Source organism: Lynx rufus, unplaced genomic scaffold (genome assembly GCF_022079265.1).
Source record: "Lynx rufus isolate CCGP_SWC_20201006 ecotype Redwood Valley unplaced genomic scaffold, mLynRuf1.p SCAF_5, whole genome shotgun sequence".
NCBI lineage: Eukaryota > Metazoa > Chordata > Mammalia > Carnivora > Felidae > Lynx > Lynx rufus.
In genome coordinates, this window is record NW_025814867.1 from 2,558,886 (window position 1) to 2,574,322 (window position 15,437).

General features: G+C 38.4%; 1 protein-coding gene across 2 annotated transcripts in view; it reads left to right on the forward strand.

The window, feature by feature from the left end:
- The window catches only part of PDCD6IP (programmed cell death 6 interacting protein), a 72,947-nt gene that overhangs the window by 12,158 nt on the left and 45,352 nt on the right, over positions 1 to 15,437 (forward strand). For both annotated transcript variants that reach the window (XM_047100044.1, XM_047100045.1), the window contains exons 2-6: positions 3,868 to 3,922; positions 5,586 to 5,655; positions 9,999 to 10,126; positions 13,203 to 13,356; positions 13,530 to 13,630. In XM_047100044.1, the coding sequence (XP_046956000.1) occupies positions 3,868 to 3,922; positions 5,586 to 5,655; positions 9,999 to 10,126; positions 13,203 to 13,356; positions 13,530 to 13,630 (508 nt within the window). The remainder of the gene's footprint in view (positions 1 to 3,867; positions 3,923 to 5,585; positions 5,656 to 9,998; positions 10,127 to 13,202; positions 13,357 to 13,529; positions 13,631 to 15,437) is intronic.

A 15,437-nucleotide genomic window follows, 5' to 3' on the forward strand; every position in this document is an offset into this window, starting at 1 on the left:
TTAATTGCTCAGATCTTGTTGTTTGTAACCAAACTTGTGGCCATGTCATCCAAAAACTTGGTCTCACACGTGTTGCCCCTTCCCCTGAAAGATTGGCCTCGGAAACAGTCATTGGAATGATAGCCCTGAAGAAGGTGGGGAGGGGAGGGGAGGTAATAAGAGAAGGAGGAAGGGTTAGAGAGGGCAGTTGGAAGGCTTTGCCTTGGATATCCCCAGTCTCTCATGTTAGCTCAAAGGTCAGCCTGATGAGGGAGAAGATTGCTTCTTGTTTGATGATTGTTCTGGCTGCTGGGTGGAGAGTAGACTGAGAAGAATGACAAATGACTCAAGGAGACTTTGTGATTAGTCTACTTTAAAGGGAGGGTAGAAGTTTTTTTTTTTTTTTTTTTAATCCCAATTTAGTTAACATTCAGTGTTATATTAGTTTCAAGTGTACAATATAGTGATTCAGCATTTTTGTACATTACTTAGTTTCTCTCAATGGGGAAAAACTGAGAACTTTTCCCCTAAGGTCAGGAACACAGCAAGGATGGCGACTCTCACCACTTTTATTCAACATAGTACTGGAAGTCCTAGCCACAGCAGTCAGACAACAAAAAGATATAGAAGCATCCATATTGGTAAGGAAGAAGTAAAACTTTTAACTATTTGCGGGTGACATGATACCATGTATAGAAAACCTGAAGGACTCCATCAAACAACTGCTAGAACTGATCAACGAGTCCAGTAAAGTTGCAGAATACAAAATCAGCATACAGAAATCTGTTGCGTTCCTATACACCAGTAATGAAGCAGCAGAAAGAGAAATTAAGAAAGCAATCCCATTTACAATTGCACCAAAAATAATAAGATACCTAGGAATAAACCTAACCAAAGAGGTGAAAGACCTGTACTCTGAAAAGTATAAAACACTGATGAAAGAAACTAAAGATGACACAAATGGAGACATTCCATGTTCATGGATTAGAAGAGTAAATATTGTTAAAGTATCTATACTACCCAAAGCAATCTACACATGTAATGCAATTCTTATCAAAATACCAGCAGCATTTTTTATAGAACTGGAACAAATAATCCTAAAATTTGTATGGAACCAGAAAAGATCCTAAAAAGCCAAAGCAATCTTGAAAAAGAAAAGCAAAGCTAGAAGTATTACAATTCAAGTTATATTACAAAACTGTAGTGATCAAAACAGTATGGTACTGGCCTAAAAATAGACACAGAGATGAATAGAACACAATAGAAAACCCAGAAATGAACATGCAGTTACATATGACCAATTAATCTTTGGCAAAACAGAAAAGAATAACAGGAAAAAGTCTCTTCAACAAATGGTGTTGGGAAAACTGGACCACTTTCTTATACACAAAAATAAACTCAAAATGGATTAAGGACCTAAATGTGGACCTGAAACTATAAAAATCCTAGGAGAGAACACAAGCTGTAACTTCTCTGACATTGGCCATGGCAGCTTTTGTCTAGATAGGTCTCCTGAGCCAAGGGAAACAAAAGCAAGGATAAACTATTGGGACTACCTTAAATAAAAAGGTTCCACACAGTGAAGGAGACGACAAAACTAAAAGGCGACTTATGGAATGGGAGAAGATACTTGGAAATGACCTATCTGATAAAGGGTTAGTATCCAAATGTATAAAGAACTTCTGAATCTCAACACCCCAAAACAAATAACCCAATTAAAAGATGGGCAGAAGACACGAACATTCTTCCAAACAAGACATGATGATCAACAGATACATGAAAGATGGTCAACATCACTCATCATCAAGGAAATGCAAATCAAAACCACAATGGGATATCACCTCACACCTGCCAGAATGGCTGAAATAAAAAACAAGAAATGGCAGGTATTGGCAAGGATGTGGAGAAAAAGGAAACCTTTGTGCACTGTTGGTGGGAATGCAAACTGGTGCAGCCACTGTGGAAGACAATATGGAGGTTCCTCAAAAAATTAAAGATAGACCTACCATATGATTCTGTAATTCCACTACTGGGTATTTACCCAAATAAAACACTAATTTGAAAAGGTCTATGCGTTTTCTGTTTGTTTAAACATAATTGACAATGGCCAAACTACAGAAGCAGTCCAAGTGTCCATCAATAGGTGCATGGATAAAGATGTGGTGTGTGTGTGTGTGTATATTGCCCAGCCATACAGAAGAATGAAATCTTGCCATTTACAATGACATGGATGGAGCTAGAGAGTACAGTGGTAAACGAAAGAAGTCCAAGAAAGACAGATACCATGTAATTTCACTCATGTGCGGAATTTAAGAAACAAAACAAATGAGCAAGGGAAAAAAGAGAAACCAAGAAACAGACTTTTTTTTTTTAATATTTTTTTTTCAACGTTTATTTATTTTTGGGACAGAGAGAGACAGAGCATGAACGGGGGAGGGGCAGAGAGAGAGGGAGACACAGAATTGGAAACAGGCTCCAGGCTCCGAGCCATCAGCCCAGAGCCTGACGGGGCTCGAACTCCCGGACCGCGAGATCGTGACCTGGCTGAAGTCGGACGCTTAACCGACTGCGCCACCCAGGCGCCCCAAGAAACAGACTTTTAATTGTAGAGAATAAACTGATGGTTACGGGGCGGGGGTAAGGGGGGATGTGGGGGTGGGTGAAACAGGTGATGGGGATTAAGGAGTGCGCTTGTGATGAGCACTGGCTGATGTATAGAATTAGTGAATCACTATATTGTACGCCTCAAACTAATACAACGCTGTATGTTAACTGGAATTAAAATAAGAATAAAAAAAATTAAATGTACTCTTTTTTAATCCCCTTCACCTACTTCACCCATTTTCTCACCCACTTCGCCTCTGGTAACCATCAGTTTGTTCTCTATAGTTAAGAGTGTGCCTTTTGATTTGTCTCTTTTTTTCTTTTTCATTTATTATTATTATTATTTCATGTTTATTTTTGACAGAGTGAGCAGGGGAGGAGCAGAGATAGAGGGGGACAGGGGATCTGAGGCAGGCTGTGCACTGACAGCAGAGAGCCCGTTGTGGGGCTCAAACTCACAAACTGTGAGATCATGACCTGAGCCAAAGTCGGACACTTAACTGAGCCACCCAGGCGTCCCTCGTTTATTTTGTTTCTTAAATTCTGTTATTCTGTTTTGTAAATTTCTTAAATTACTGCCCGTGCTCTCTTCTAGGATTTTTATGGTTTCAGGTCTCACATTTATTTAGGTCCTTAATCCATTTTGAGTTTATTTTTGTGTGTGGTATAAGAAAGTGGTCCAGTTTCATTCTTTTGCATGTTGTTGTTCAGTTTTCCCAATACCATTTGTTGAAGAGATTGCGTTTTTCCCATTGCATATTCTTGCCTCCCTTGTTGAAATTAATTGACCATATAATTGTGAGTGTATTTCTGGGCAGGGTGGAAGCTTTGATGAAGGGTGTGACAGTGGAGATGGGCAGAAGTGGAGATGTCCAAGGCATATGTGAAAGTTAGTAAACCTGTTTTTAAATAGCAGTTTATCAGAGATGTTAATTTGCTCAGTGGATATAAACAGTTGCCTTAATAAGTAGTATTTTAAGAAATACTTTGGTTCTGGGCAGACGTTAGTTTCCTTTTAGCCAATACACTTGGTACATATTTTTCTTTAGTGGTGAGTATGAGTTTTTTGTTCACAAATTTTTTTATTGCATGCATTTCACATTCTCATTTACACATTAAAAGATTGTGTTTATTAACTTTAAAATGGCTGATTGAATTTGATTTGTGGGCTGCTCAAAGTAAGCATGAATAATTTTTGTGTACTCATAAACTAGTGTATACGTAAATGTATATAATATTTAGCTTTGGTAATTATAAATTTTCCTTTTTTTCTTCTTTTTTTAGATATTATGATCAAATTTGTTCCATTGAACCCAAATTCCCATTCTCTGAAAATCAGGTAAGTTATTTTAATTTTTTTTAAAGTTATAATAATGGCAAACACCCATTTCTTCTGACACATGGTATCATTTAAAAAAAAAATTTTTTTTAACATTTATTAATTTTTGAAAGAGAGCGCAAATGGGGGAGGGCTAGAGAGAGAGGGAGACACAGAATCCGAAGCAGTCTCCAGGCTCCGAGCGGTCAGCACAGAGCCCGACGCGGGGCCCGAACTCACGCGAGATCACGACCTGAGCCGAAGCCGGCTGCTTAACTGACTAAGCCACCCAGGCGCCCCATGGTATCACTTTTTAAAATAAATGGTGCTTCTTCCCTGTTTTATCTTTCTGTAAGACCTTTTGATACAAATTAGAAGCTTGTAAGCCCATCTGATGAGAATCTGTATCTTTTGGAAGAGTCTCTTGGAATTCTGTTCCTGTTCATGTCATTCCTTAGTAACTTTTGGGTTTATGTGGAGCATTGGACTGCATTTTTTCCCCCTGTATTTTATATCAATATGATCTGTTGACTGATTAACATAGTCTGTGATGTCCTTCCCTTTGTGTTACACAGAATAAAAAAGGAAACTGAAGTATTAGTCTCAGTGTCTGTGTTTTAAAAATTGACACAGATTATATTTGCATATAAAGTTGCAAGTGCTGTTCTGATTAGATGTTATACTACAAGAATATTTGCTTTCTTTTAAAGGCTAGATACTAAAAATGCTGATGATTTCTCACAGTTTTGTTTGAGAGACTTGTTAAACGTTTTCAATTTGTGTGACATTTTAAGTTTCAAAATACGTAGTTTATGGAAAATGCTTTAAACATTCTTGTAGTAAAGTTTTTACAGGTGATGTAATATGTTGAAATTTGCTTTAAGATACTCAAGGAGGAAAAAGTATGTGTGTAGGGTTGGGAGGGGACATGGAAAGTGGGAGTAGGTGAATCCAGACATTCAAAAGGCTAAAACTGTGATGGCTGTATGGCGTTCATTCTGTTATTCTCTCTAGTTTTGTGTATATTGAAAATTTCTCTAATCCAGAGTTAACAAAATTTTTGCATGGGATTGCAATACATAATTTAAAAGAGGTAAGTTGTTTTTAACCTTTATATGTGGAATATATTAGAATCAGAGTGAAACAGTTTTTTTTAATTAAGTAAACTTTTAATTTATGTATAGTATACGTACAAAAGTGAATATCATGTGTATAGCTTGAATCTTTATAAAGCGAATACACATGTGTAAGTACAACCCAAATCAAGAAATAACATATTATCTCATTCCCCCAAAGGTAACCCTTCTCATTTTGTCATCAGGGAGTAATTTTTAATTTTATATTCAAGGAAACCTTTGCTTCTCTTGGCTTATTTGACAATCATTTATTAAGTGTCTTTGTGTGTTGTAAAGATGAGTAAGACAGTGTTTTCTGGAGAGGACAATATGTGCATAATTACTGAGGCAGAATGACCATTGGAAATATCATAGTGCTAGTATTTTACTTTTAAAAAAGAAAACTCTGTGGTCCGGGAAAAGGGAAAGGAGTTAGTTGTCTACAGAAGATAATGTTTTGACAAGCTTTAGTCCTTTTCCTCACTGTGGATTTTTCTTCAAAATAGACCTAATATTTAATGAGAAGCAAGAAGGTAAGATAATTTTCTCTTTGCTCTTTTTCTATCAAGATCTGCTTGACATTTACCTGGAAGGATGCTTTTGATAAAGGTTCACTTTTTGGAGGATCTGTGAAATTGGGTATGTAATGACTTTTTAAAAAATGATAAGACACTTGGGCTAAACACGTTGTATTATTTTAGGCTTTAAAAATTGCTCTCCTGACAGCTTTTTGTAAATAATAAAAATGTTTACATTTTTTTTTAAAATTTCAACTTTTAATGTAATTTCCAAATACTTGTAGAGAGCCTATGCCTTGCCAGGCACTGTCCTAGTTATAACAACAAATGAGACAGTTGTATTCAGTCTGTTTAGGAGAACAACTGATCATTCCAAAATATAACGGATAGTCTATGAGGATATGAACAAAGTAGTGAGCCTGTAAATGAGGAAGACATGAATTCTGCTTGTTGAAAGCAAGCTGTGTTCAGGTTAAGCTCTGAAGGATGAATTTGGTTTTCCCAGCTAAAAAATAATGTTACAGGTAGACCATTATAACCAAAGGTTGGAAGAATGAAGGCGGGTTGGCAGGTTAACCACTGTGTGCATTAATTTTCTTGTTTTTGAAATGGGGAATAAATAGTACTGTGAAATACTGTTTATCTCATTTGGGCTCTTGTGTGGATTAAATGGGTGGATACATGCAGAGTCCTTAGGAGAGTGTGCAGTAAATATTAGCTGCAGTAAGTAATAGGAATGTATTTTATTGTAAATAAGTACGTGTAACACATTATTTGTGGTACGTGTGCATTATAGAGAATACATAATATAACACATAGTATATGGTACAAATTATGTATGATGCATATTAATAAAATTATTGTAAGGCTTGAAACCATAGGTTGAATTGAGGATTATGGAGGGTGAAGACATCGGAAAGCAGATTGTGAAGAGGTGCGAATATACTATGCATGTGTACTCTTCTCTCTTACGTGTTAATAGCTAGAATTTATTGCGTACTTACTCCACCTAGGCACTGTGGAAAGGGCTCCACATATATTATCCTCCTGAATTCCCCAAAAGCCCAATGAAGAAAGGCACTGTTGTTACCAGTTGAACACACTTGTTTAGAAAGATGAAGCGACTTTGTAAGTCATAAGGGAAGGATTTGGTGAAGTGGGATGTGATTCCAGAAAGCCTGACTCCAGGTACTAGAGACAAACAGACCAGTGAGGAGACTGGTGACAGATGAGATGAGAGAGGGTGGTATGTGTGGGTCAGAGGAGAAGGAGGGGATTTGAGCGACGTTTCGGAGTTGAAACTGACTGGATCTGCCGAATGTCTCTCGGAAGGAAGAGGAGTAGTTGAGGGTTGACTCTAAGATTTATAACTCAGTTTGACTTGGTGGGTATTCCTTCCAAAAGGCAAGTTGAGTTTGACTTTTGTATGCTGTGTCTGGGTACAATTTTTTTTTTTTTTTTTTTTTTTTTTTTTGGCATTTGGAAACAGATTTAAAAGTCAAGGGTGGTAGAGATGTAGATTTGGGAACAGTTATCATTAAATGATAATAATAAATCTATCTCCTCTGGTAGTCCGTAGATTGGGAAAAGTGTGAAGGCCAGAGCTAGGTGATAATAACGTTCAAAGGAAACAGGAGCAGGTTCCTGGGAATGAGGATGAGAAAAAGCTTTCAGATCTCAGAGGAACCAGAGAAGAATAGAGGCATGGCATTGAGTGCCAGAAGGGTTTCCGAGGTCACATAGTCCAGTGGTTCCTGAACCTGGCCGCGTGTTAGAATTACCTGAGGAAAATGTGAAAGGTACACCTGTAAAGATACAGAATGCCAGATGTGATAGGAAGAATTTCCGGGGTGGACCACTGGAATTAGTATCCTTGAAAATTCCTCCAGGTGATTTTAGTATCTATCCAGGTTGGAACATCACTGACAGAATCGTTGTGGCAGAGGTAAGTCACATAAAGTTGGAGAAGTCAGTGATTTGGTAATGAAAGAAGTTTCACTAGGGGCATGCCCCTGCATCAGGTTGAGGGGTGGACCAGAGGTGAGGAGATGGGAACCGCAAATGCGGATTGCTCATCTTAAAAGATTTTCAGTAAGGGTTTACGGACAAGGCATTATGCTGAGAGGGAGACCAGGTCAAGAAAAGGATTTTTCTTTTTCTTTGGCATTTGCGATGCCACGTTGGTAGGCTGAGAACAAGGAGCAGGTGCCAGAACTAGAAGATACTTAAGGGAGATGGGTTCTTCCTGAAAGACATGGGAAGCAAAGGACTTAACATAAATAGAGCAGGACATAGTTCATCAAGGCACTCCGGTAGCAGATATTGGGAATTAAATGTCCTTCAGTTGGGAATGCAAGCTGGTGCAGCCACTCTGGAAAACAGTATGGAGGTTCCTCAAACAGCTAAAAATAGAACTACCCTACAGCCCAGCAGTTGCACTACTGGGTATTTATCCAAGGGATACAGGTGTGCTGTTTCGAAGGGACACATGCATCCCCATGTTTATAGCAGCACTAGCAACAATAGCGAAAGTATGGAAAGAGCCCAAATGTCCATCGATGGATGAATGGATAAAGAAGATGTGGTATATATATACAATGGAGTATTACTCGGCAATCAAAAAGAATGAAATCTTGCCATTTGCAACTATGTGGATGGAACTGGAGGGTATTATGCTCAGTGAAATTAGAGAAAGACGAAAATCGCATGACTTCACTCATATGAGGACTTTAAGAGGCAAAACAGATGAACATAAGGGAGGGGAAACAAAAATAACATAAAAACAGGGAGGGGGACAAAACAGAAGAGACTCAAATATGGAGAACAAACAGAGGGTTACTGGAGGGGTGCTGGGAGGGGGGATGGGCTAAATGGGTCAGGGGCACTGAGGAATCTACTCCTGAAATCATTGTTGCACTGTATGCTAACTAATTTGGATGTAAACTTAAAAAAATAAAAAATAAAATAAAAAAAAATGTCCTTCAGTAATGTCTTGGCTAAATAAAGCATGGGCTACCCACTCATTAGAATATTGTGTAATTTTAGGATACTAAGAACGAGAGTGCAAGTATATTTTTGTTCAAGTGTACAGCTTTGTCCTGTTTCTCAGTGCATATGAAAGTTATGTTTATAGTATATTGTAGTCTGTTCAAAGTGTGCAATAGCATTTTGTGTGAAAACAATGTATGTAACCTAATTTAAAATTTTGTTGCTAAAAAATGCTGTCATCTGAGCTTTCAGGGACTTGTGATCAGTGGTCACAGATCACCATAACGTATATAATAATGATGATGAAAAAGGTTTAAATCCTGTGAGCATTACCAAAATGTCACACAGAGATGCAAAGTGAGCAAATGCTGTTGGACAAAGTGGTGCTGATCGATTTGCTGATTGATGCAGTTGCCACTACCTCTCATTTTGTAAAAGAATGCAATTATCTGCGAAGTGCAATAGAGTGAAGCACAGTAAAATGAGTCAGGCCTCAGTTTGCCTTTTGAGATCTGCGTATTTATTTCACTTAGCACATTGCCCTTCGGGTTCGTCCGTGGTGTAGCATGTGACAGGAAGTCCGTCCTTTTTGAGGCCGAATGATATTCCATTACGTGTTTACCCATCAGTGGACACTTGGGTTTCTCCCACCTTTTGGCTACGGACGTGGGTGTGTAAATGTCTTTTTGTGACTGCTCTCAGTTCTCTTTGGAATATACCCAGAAGTGGAATTGTTGGATCCAATGGGAGTTTTATTTCTGAGTGTTTGAGGAACTGCCATACTGTTTTCCACAGGACTGCAGTGTTTCACCTTCCCACCAACAGCTCACAGTGGTTCCGGTTTCTCCACATGCTTGCCAACAGTTGTTATTTTTTGTTGTTTCTGTTCCTGATAGTAGCTGTCCCAGTGGATGTGAGGTGTGTGGTTTCTTGATCAGAGCTGTATTTTAACTGCTTGCACAATCTAGCCTTCTGATGGATGTATCGGGATAAGGGTGTGAGACTTGGAGGTGCCTGCCTTGGGTTAGGTTTGTCATAGGGAAGAACTGACTTACTGGCTTGAGTGTGGTGAGAAGATATATGTGTGTATACACACACACACACACACACACACACATATCTTCTGTAAAATTTTGAGAGGTGATGGGAAAACAATTTATTTGACTTTAAGTGAGAATTGACATGAGAATGACTTTTCATTTGGAACCTAGTAGCATTGTGGACGTAAAGGAAAGGAAAGAATAACTCCTTGATCTTTTGAATTTTAGATGATGGGATTATCATTGTGGAAATAAATAAATTACTGCCTGGCCGGGCAGCATTGGAAATATGGGTACTATTATGGGTGAGAAAACAGGTCTGGAAACTTGTTTTTGTGAGAGCCGGTGGGAGAGATTTCATAGTATTTATCTTTGAAACATTTATTTCCTTTAGAGAAAATAATCTGATAAATTTTTCCTTCTTGATTTTTTACAGCTCTTGCAAGCTTAGGATATGAAAAGAGCTGTGTGTTATTCAATTGTGCAGCGTTAGCTAGCCAGATTGCAGCAGAACAGAACCTGGATAATGATGAAGGATTGAAAGTCGCTGCTAAGCATTACCAGGTATGCAGAACAGTAACCACATAATCAACACTAACTTGGATTAAATTGCAAATAACTTGTACTTAGGCTTATAGATGTCTCTTTATACACAGATACGTTCTTGAAAAGTAATGTACTTTTTAATGAATTGATTCACACTTTTGAAATCCTTAAACTGTTTACCTATAGACCAGCTCTGTTTTTCCTCACTGTTGTATACCTAGCACCTAGGACAGTGCCTGGCACATAATAAAGGCTCAATAAATGTTGGGAGAACAAATGATTGAATGTTTGAGATGAAGTTCTTGGTTAAATCCCTTTTAAATAATTGATCTCATTAAAAAATTTTGTACAGTTGGCCCTTGAACAGCGTGGGGGTTAGGGGTGGTGACCCCTTGCATAGTCAAAAATACACTGTAACATTTGACTCCCCTGGAACGTAACTACTAATAGCTCACTGTTGACTGGATGCCTTACTGATAACATAAACAGTTGAATAACATGTATTGTCTGTGGGCGCCTGGGTGGCTCAGTTGGTTAAGCATCTAACTCGTGATTTTGGCTCAGGTCATGATCTCAAGGTTCATGAGATCAGGCCCCGTGTTGGGCTCTGCGCTGACAGCATGGAGCCTGCTTGGGATTCTCTCTCTCTCTCTCTCTCTCTCTCTCTCTCTTTTTCTCTCTCTCTCTCTCTCTCTGCCCCTCCCCTGCTCACACTTTCTCTCTCTCTCAAAATAAATACACTTAAAAAATTAAAAAAACCTGTATTGTGTACGTTTTATGTATTATATATTGCATTCTTACAGTAAATATGTAAGAGAAAATACTTCTACAGTACTGTGCTGTATTTATTGAAAAAAAAAATCCATGTATAAGTGGATCTGCGCAGTTCAAACCTCTGTTGTTCAAGGGTCAGATGTACGTTATTTAAATATATTTTTTCTTAAGAGACACAGCTAATATTTTACCATTGTCACAAAAGTTAAGACCTCTTAGTAAGGAAATTTTAACTCTGGCTTGTGGAGAGGTCATATTTAAATGTGGTCAGATATGTCATGTTCTCAAGTTAGCTAAATTTAGATTTTGGGTACTATCACTAATATGGCATATTATTTGGTGGCAGTGTATTATTTACTCAGCTTTTCTTTTTCTTTTTTTCTTTTAACGTTTATTTATTTTTGAGACAGAGAGAGACAGAGCATGAACGGGGGAGGGTCAGAGAGAGAGGGAGACACAGAATCTGAAACAGGGGCTCGAACTCATGGACCGTGAGATCATGACCTGAGGCGAAGTCGGCCGCTTAACCGACTGAGCCACCCAGGCGCCCCTATTTTTCTTTTAACGTAAAGAATAAATGATTGGTGTTGAATGATCTAGTTCATGCTTTAGGTTGTGTTATAATTTACAGATGTGCTTACATACAGTATTTGACTCTCAGATGAACCTCGTGATGCGTGTTGTATGTGTAACGCCACCCCATTTTACACACAAGGAGACTCAAAGGCCAGCGTGCTAATTAAGTGGTCCGTTGAGGTTTCAGGTTCTGATTCCAAATTTTGTGGAATTCCAGAGGTGCTTCCTGTCTTCCATGGCTGTGGAATTTGCGTGTCCCAGAGGTGGAGTCTGATTTTTCCTGTGGTTTCAGTTTACAAGTGAGATTAAGAATGCTCTTCTGGGGCGCCTGGGTGGCGCAGTCGGTTAAGCGTCCGACTTCAGCCAGGTCACGATCTCGCGGTCCGTGAGTTCGAGCCCCGCGTCGGGCTCTGGGCTGATGGCTCGGAGCCTGGAGCCTGCTTCCGATTCTGTGTCTCCCTCTCTCTCTGCCCCTCCCCCGTTCATGCTCTGTCTCTCTCTGTCCCAAAAATAAATAAACGTTGAAAAAAAAATCAAAAAAAAAAAAAAAAAAGAATGCTCTTCTAAGAAAGTGAGAGGAAGATGCATTTTAAGCAAACAGCGCTCCAAATTGCGGCTTGCCGTGCTTGCCGTGCAGTTTTCAATGGGCATGGATCACAGACATACTTTTCTTTTTGAGCCTCGAAAGGGCCAATATTTTAAAATGTGAAAATGAAGTCAACTTTACTTTTCTGTTAACTGTAACTCAGCTAATTGGCATGTGATAATAAATTCCGTTCTGTGAGTTGCCTTTGCGATTCACAGCAGGTCACCTAGTGTGATGGAAAGGGGGTGGTGATATCAGAAGACTTAGACAGGCTTGTCTAGGCTCTTTGCCACCAGGAAGCTGTGTACCCTTGGACGTGTTCTTTAATGACCTTTGTTGGCCTCTCGTTCCAGATTTGTGACAGAGGCTGGGTCCCTTGCTGTTCTGGTCTGTGATTCTCTTAGTGTATTTAAGCCAGGTCAGCTCGTCGCTCCTTGCAGAAACTCTGGTTTCATGATACCTCATGACTGCACAAAACATGATGTTCACTTGTAATACGTGATCTTCAGTAATCTCTACGCAGCTCCTCCGTATAACCCACATCTTTTAATCCCAGACGGATTTCTTTCTTTTTCCCAGGATCATGTGTTCCATAAAAGCAGTTATTTTGGGTGAACCTCAGCAAAATATAATTCGGAATAAAAAAATCTGATGGGGATCATTTCACCAGGGACCTTTGAAAGCCAAATAGAAATCATTATCAATGGACAGTAAATGCTGTTCCTCAGATCACCTGTGCTATTTGAGGTTTCCCCTAAGTACAGCGTGTTTAATTGTGGGACAGATGGAATTGTTTGGGACCAAAGCAAGATCATTTCGGTACTAAAAGGTCCTTAATACTATTTTATCCCGACCTCTGTTCTCATATTAGTCGTGGGGAAATATATCTAAAAATAAGTTTAATTTGTCCCATGAAGTTGCTGTATGTTTTGCTGCAATTTACTCTTAATCTTAGTTAAATCTGTTCCTGTATAGTATTTTGGAAAAATACCCTTATTGTCTGTAGGTCATATATTTAGATCTGTAACAATATAAAAATTTAAATATAGTAACTGTTCAACTGAATTAACATTTGAAATGATTTGTGTGTAACAGTAGAAAGTTAAGTCTTGCTGAGTTTACATAGATTTTAAAGAAGTTCTTTTTCTCCCCCTCTAGTTTGCTAGTGGTGCCTTTTTACATATTAAAGAGACAGTTTTATCTGCCTTAAGTCGAGAGCCTACGGTGGACCTGTCTCCAGACACTGTTGGGACCCTCAGTCTTATTATGCTGGCACAGGCCCAAGAAGTCTTTTTTTTAAAAGCCACAAGAGGTAATTCCAGTTTTTTCTCTATTTTGTTACATGTAAAGAGAAGCGATCAGCTTTTAAAATAGGAAGACAAGCGTACAAACTTGTGATCTCAGAGTTCATACTAAGTTATGATGTGTCGGATTATTTTATATATATTTTTTAATTACAATGGCCAATGTCATATTTTATTCCAGATAAAATGAAAGATGCCATCATAGCCAAATTGGCTAATCAGGCCGCAGATTACTTTGGTGATGCTTTTAAACAGTGTCAGTACAAAGATACTCTTCCCAAGGTCAGTTATTGTTTTTGCAAATACTTGGTTATTTTGCATGTGGAAATACTTAGAGGTTTTTGTATAGAAGAAAAACGTTGCAAATTATGTTTTATAAAAAAGAAACTTGAAGTTTTAGGAGAGGCATTTGAAGAATATGTTGGTAGAAATAATTTTTTATTTAAGAAGCATGAAAAATTCTTTTGTATTTAAGGGATGCCTTTGTCTCTACTCTTCACTAAACTTGTTTTTCCAAAATTCTTTCTGGAAATTGTTGAGCCTCTGTCTCCAGTAATTTTGTTACATCAAGGCATTGTGTAATTCTGATTCATTGGTGATCTGCTACAAGCATGAATACTTGAGCATGTTGATTATTTGCACTTTTAATTATTGTCCTGTTTTCTTAAAGATGAGTCTTAAAGCACAAAACAGACATAAAGCAAAAGGAAAAGAAAGCAAATTCATCCAGGATTTTGATTAGAATTAAGTTTTGCCAACAGAGATAGAAAATTGGGCTGCTCTTGTACAGCTAAGGAAAACAACCACCTACCTGCTGCCGCATATCAGAGAAAATATTAATTGTTTTAATGTAAGCTTTTCTGAAGTGACATTTGAAAAGACTAGTCAGTGATGGTCAAACGCAAAGCATATGATTAGACTAACGCGTAAACTCAGAATGATTTCAGAGGAAACTTACAGATTGAGGGAAATGTAGTGCGTTTCAACTACTCTTTCAGAAATGTTCAGGTAATTAGTTTTGTCTGTATGATAATAGCATATGGTTTTTGTTACATGATATTTTCTAGGAGAATTTATTGATTTATTTTTTCAAAGTTTATTTAAGTCATCTCCACACCCACCATGGGGCTGGAACTCACGACCCCGAGATGAAGAGTCGCGTGCTCTTCTGACTGAGCCAGCCGGGCGCCCTGAATTTATTGATTTAGAAGTCATTCAGGAAGCCTTGTAAATTATGAAATTGCAGACAGTTTCGTGGTGAAGTAAAAAAGCATAAATACATCAACGGCACACACTAGTTTAGTCAGAGAATTAGGAATTGATGTGAGGGAATTGCTGGAGATTTAAAATACACCAAGAGGTTACTAGAAAGTTGCCCAGGACTCTTGGATGTTAATACTGTTACTCCTGAAAAGAGCCTTGGGATCTTCTCTCACCTTGTTTTCATCTGAAAGACTTCACGTTCAGCTGCACAGTGTCCCGTAACATCCTGTTGGGCCATTAGTTCAGTCGTGTCACGGAGAGAAGAATGTCACCTTCAAAGACTTGGAAACTCCCTCTGCAGCATTCCTGGTATTCCTGGAGAATCTCCGGTTAAAACACGAAGCTGCTCCAGCCTTACCTTGAGAACTGGCCTGAGTACAGTTTGAGATTTAGATGTCTTTTTGCCGTTTGACTAATAAAGCTCAAAAGGTATTTTCATATTCTAGTTGTAAAACTGGAATATCTGCAAGTAGTGATCCAGGAAGCTAGGAAGTTATTCACTGGGAGACAGGAAAGCATACCAGGTAGTAATTCAGTGTTTGAGTCTTTCCTATTTTTGTCTGGACAGTGATTGCCTAGTTTAATTCTTGGATTTCATGTGGCACGTACTTCTAAAGACAGTGAGGTTGCAGGCTGCGATTTGCCATTTTGGAAGAGCATCTACCGATAGAAGTGCTTCTTGGTTCATATGTTTGGATCTTTTAAAATTAATTTTGACTGGAATCTTCTTCAAAACAAATTAGGGCAAAATAACACTTTATCGTATTAGATATTAACTTAGTGTGTTTGTCTGTTTGCTATGTGTTTTTGAGTATGTAATCTGAAA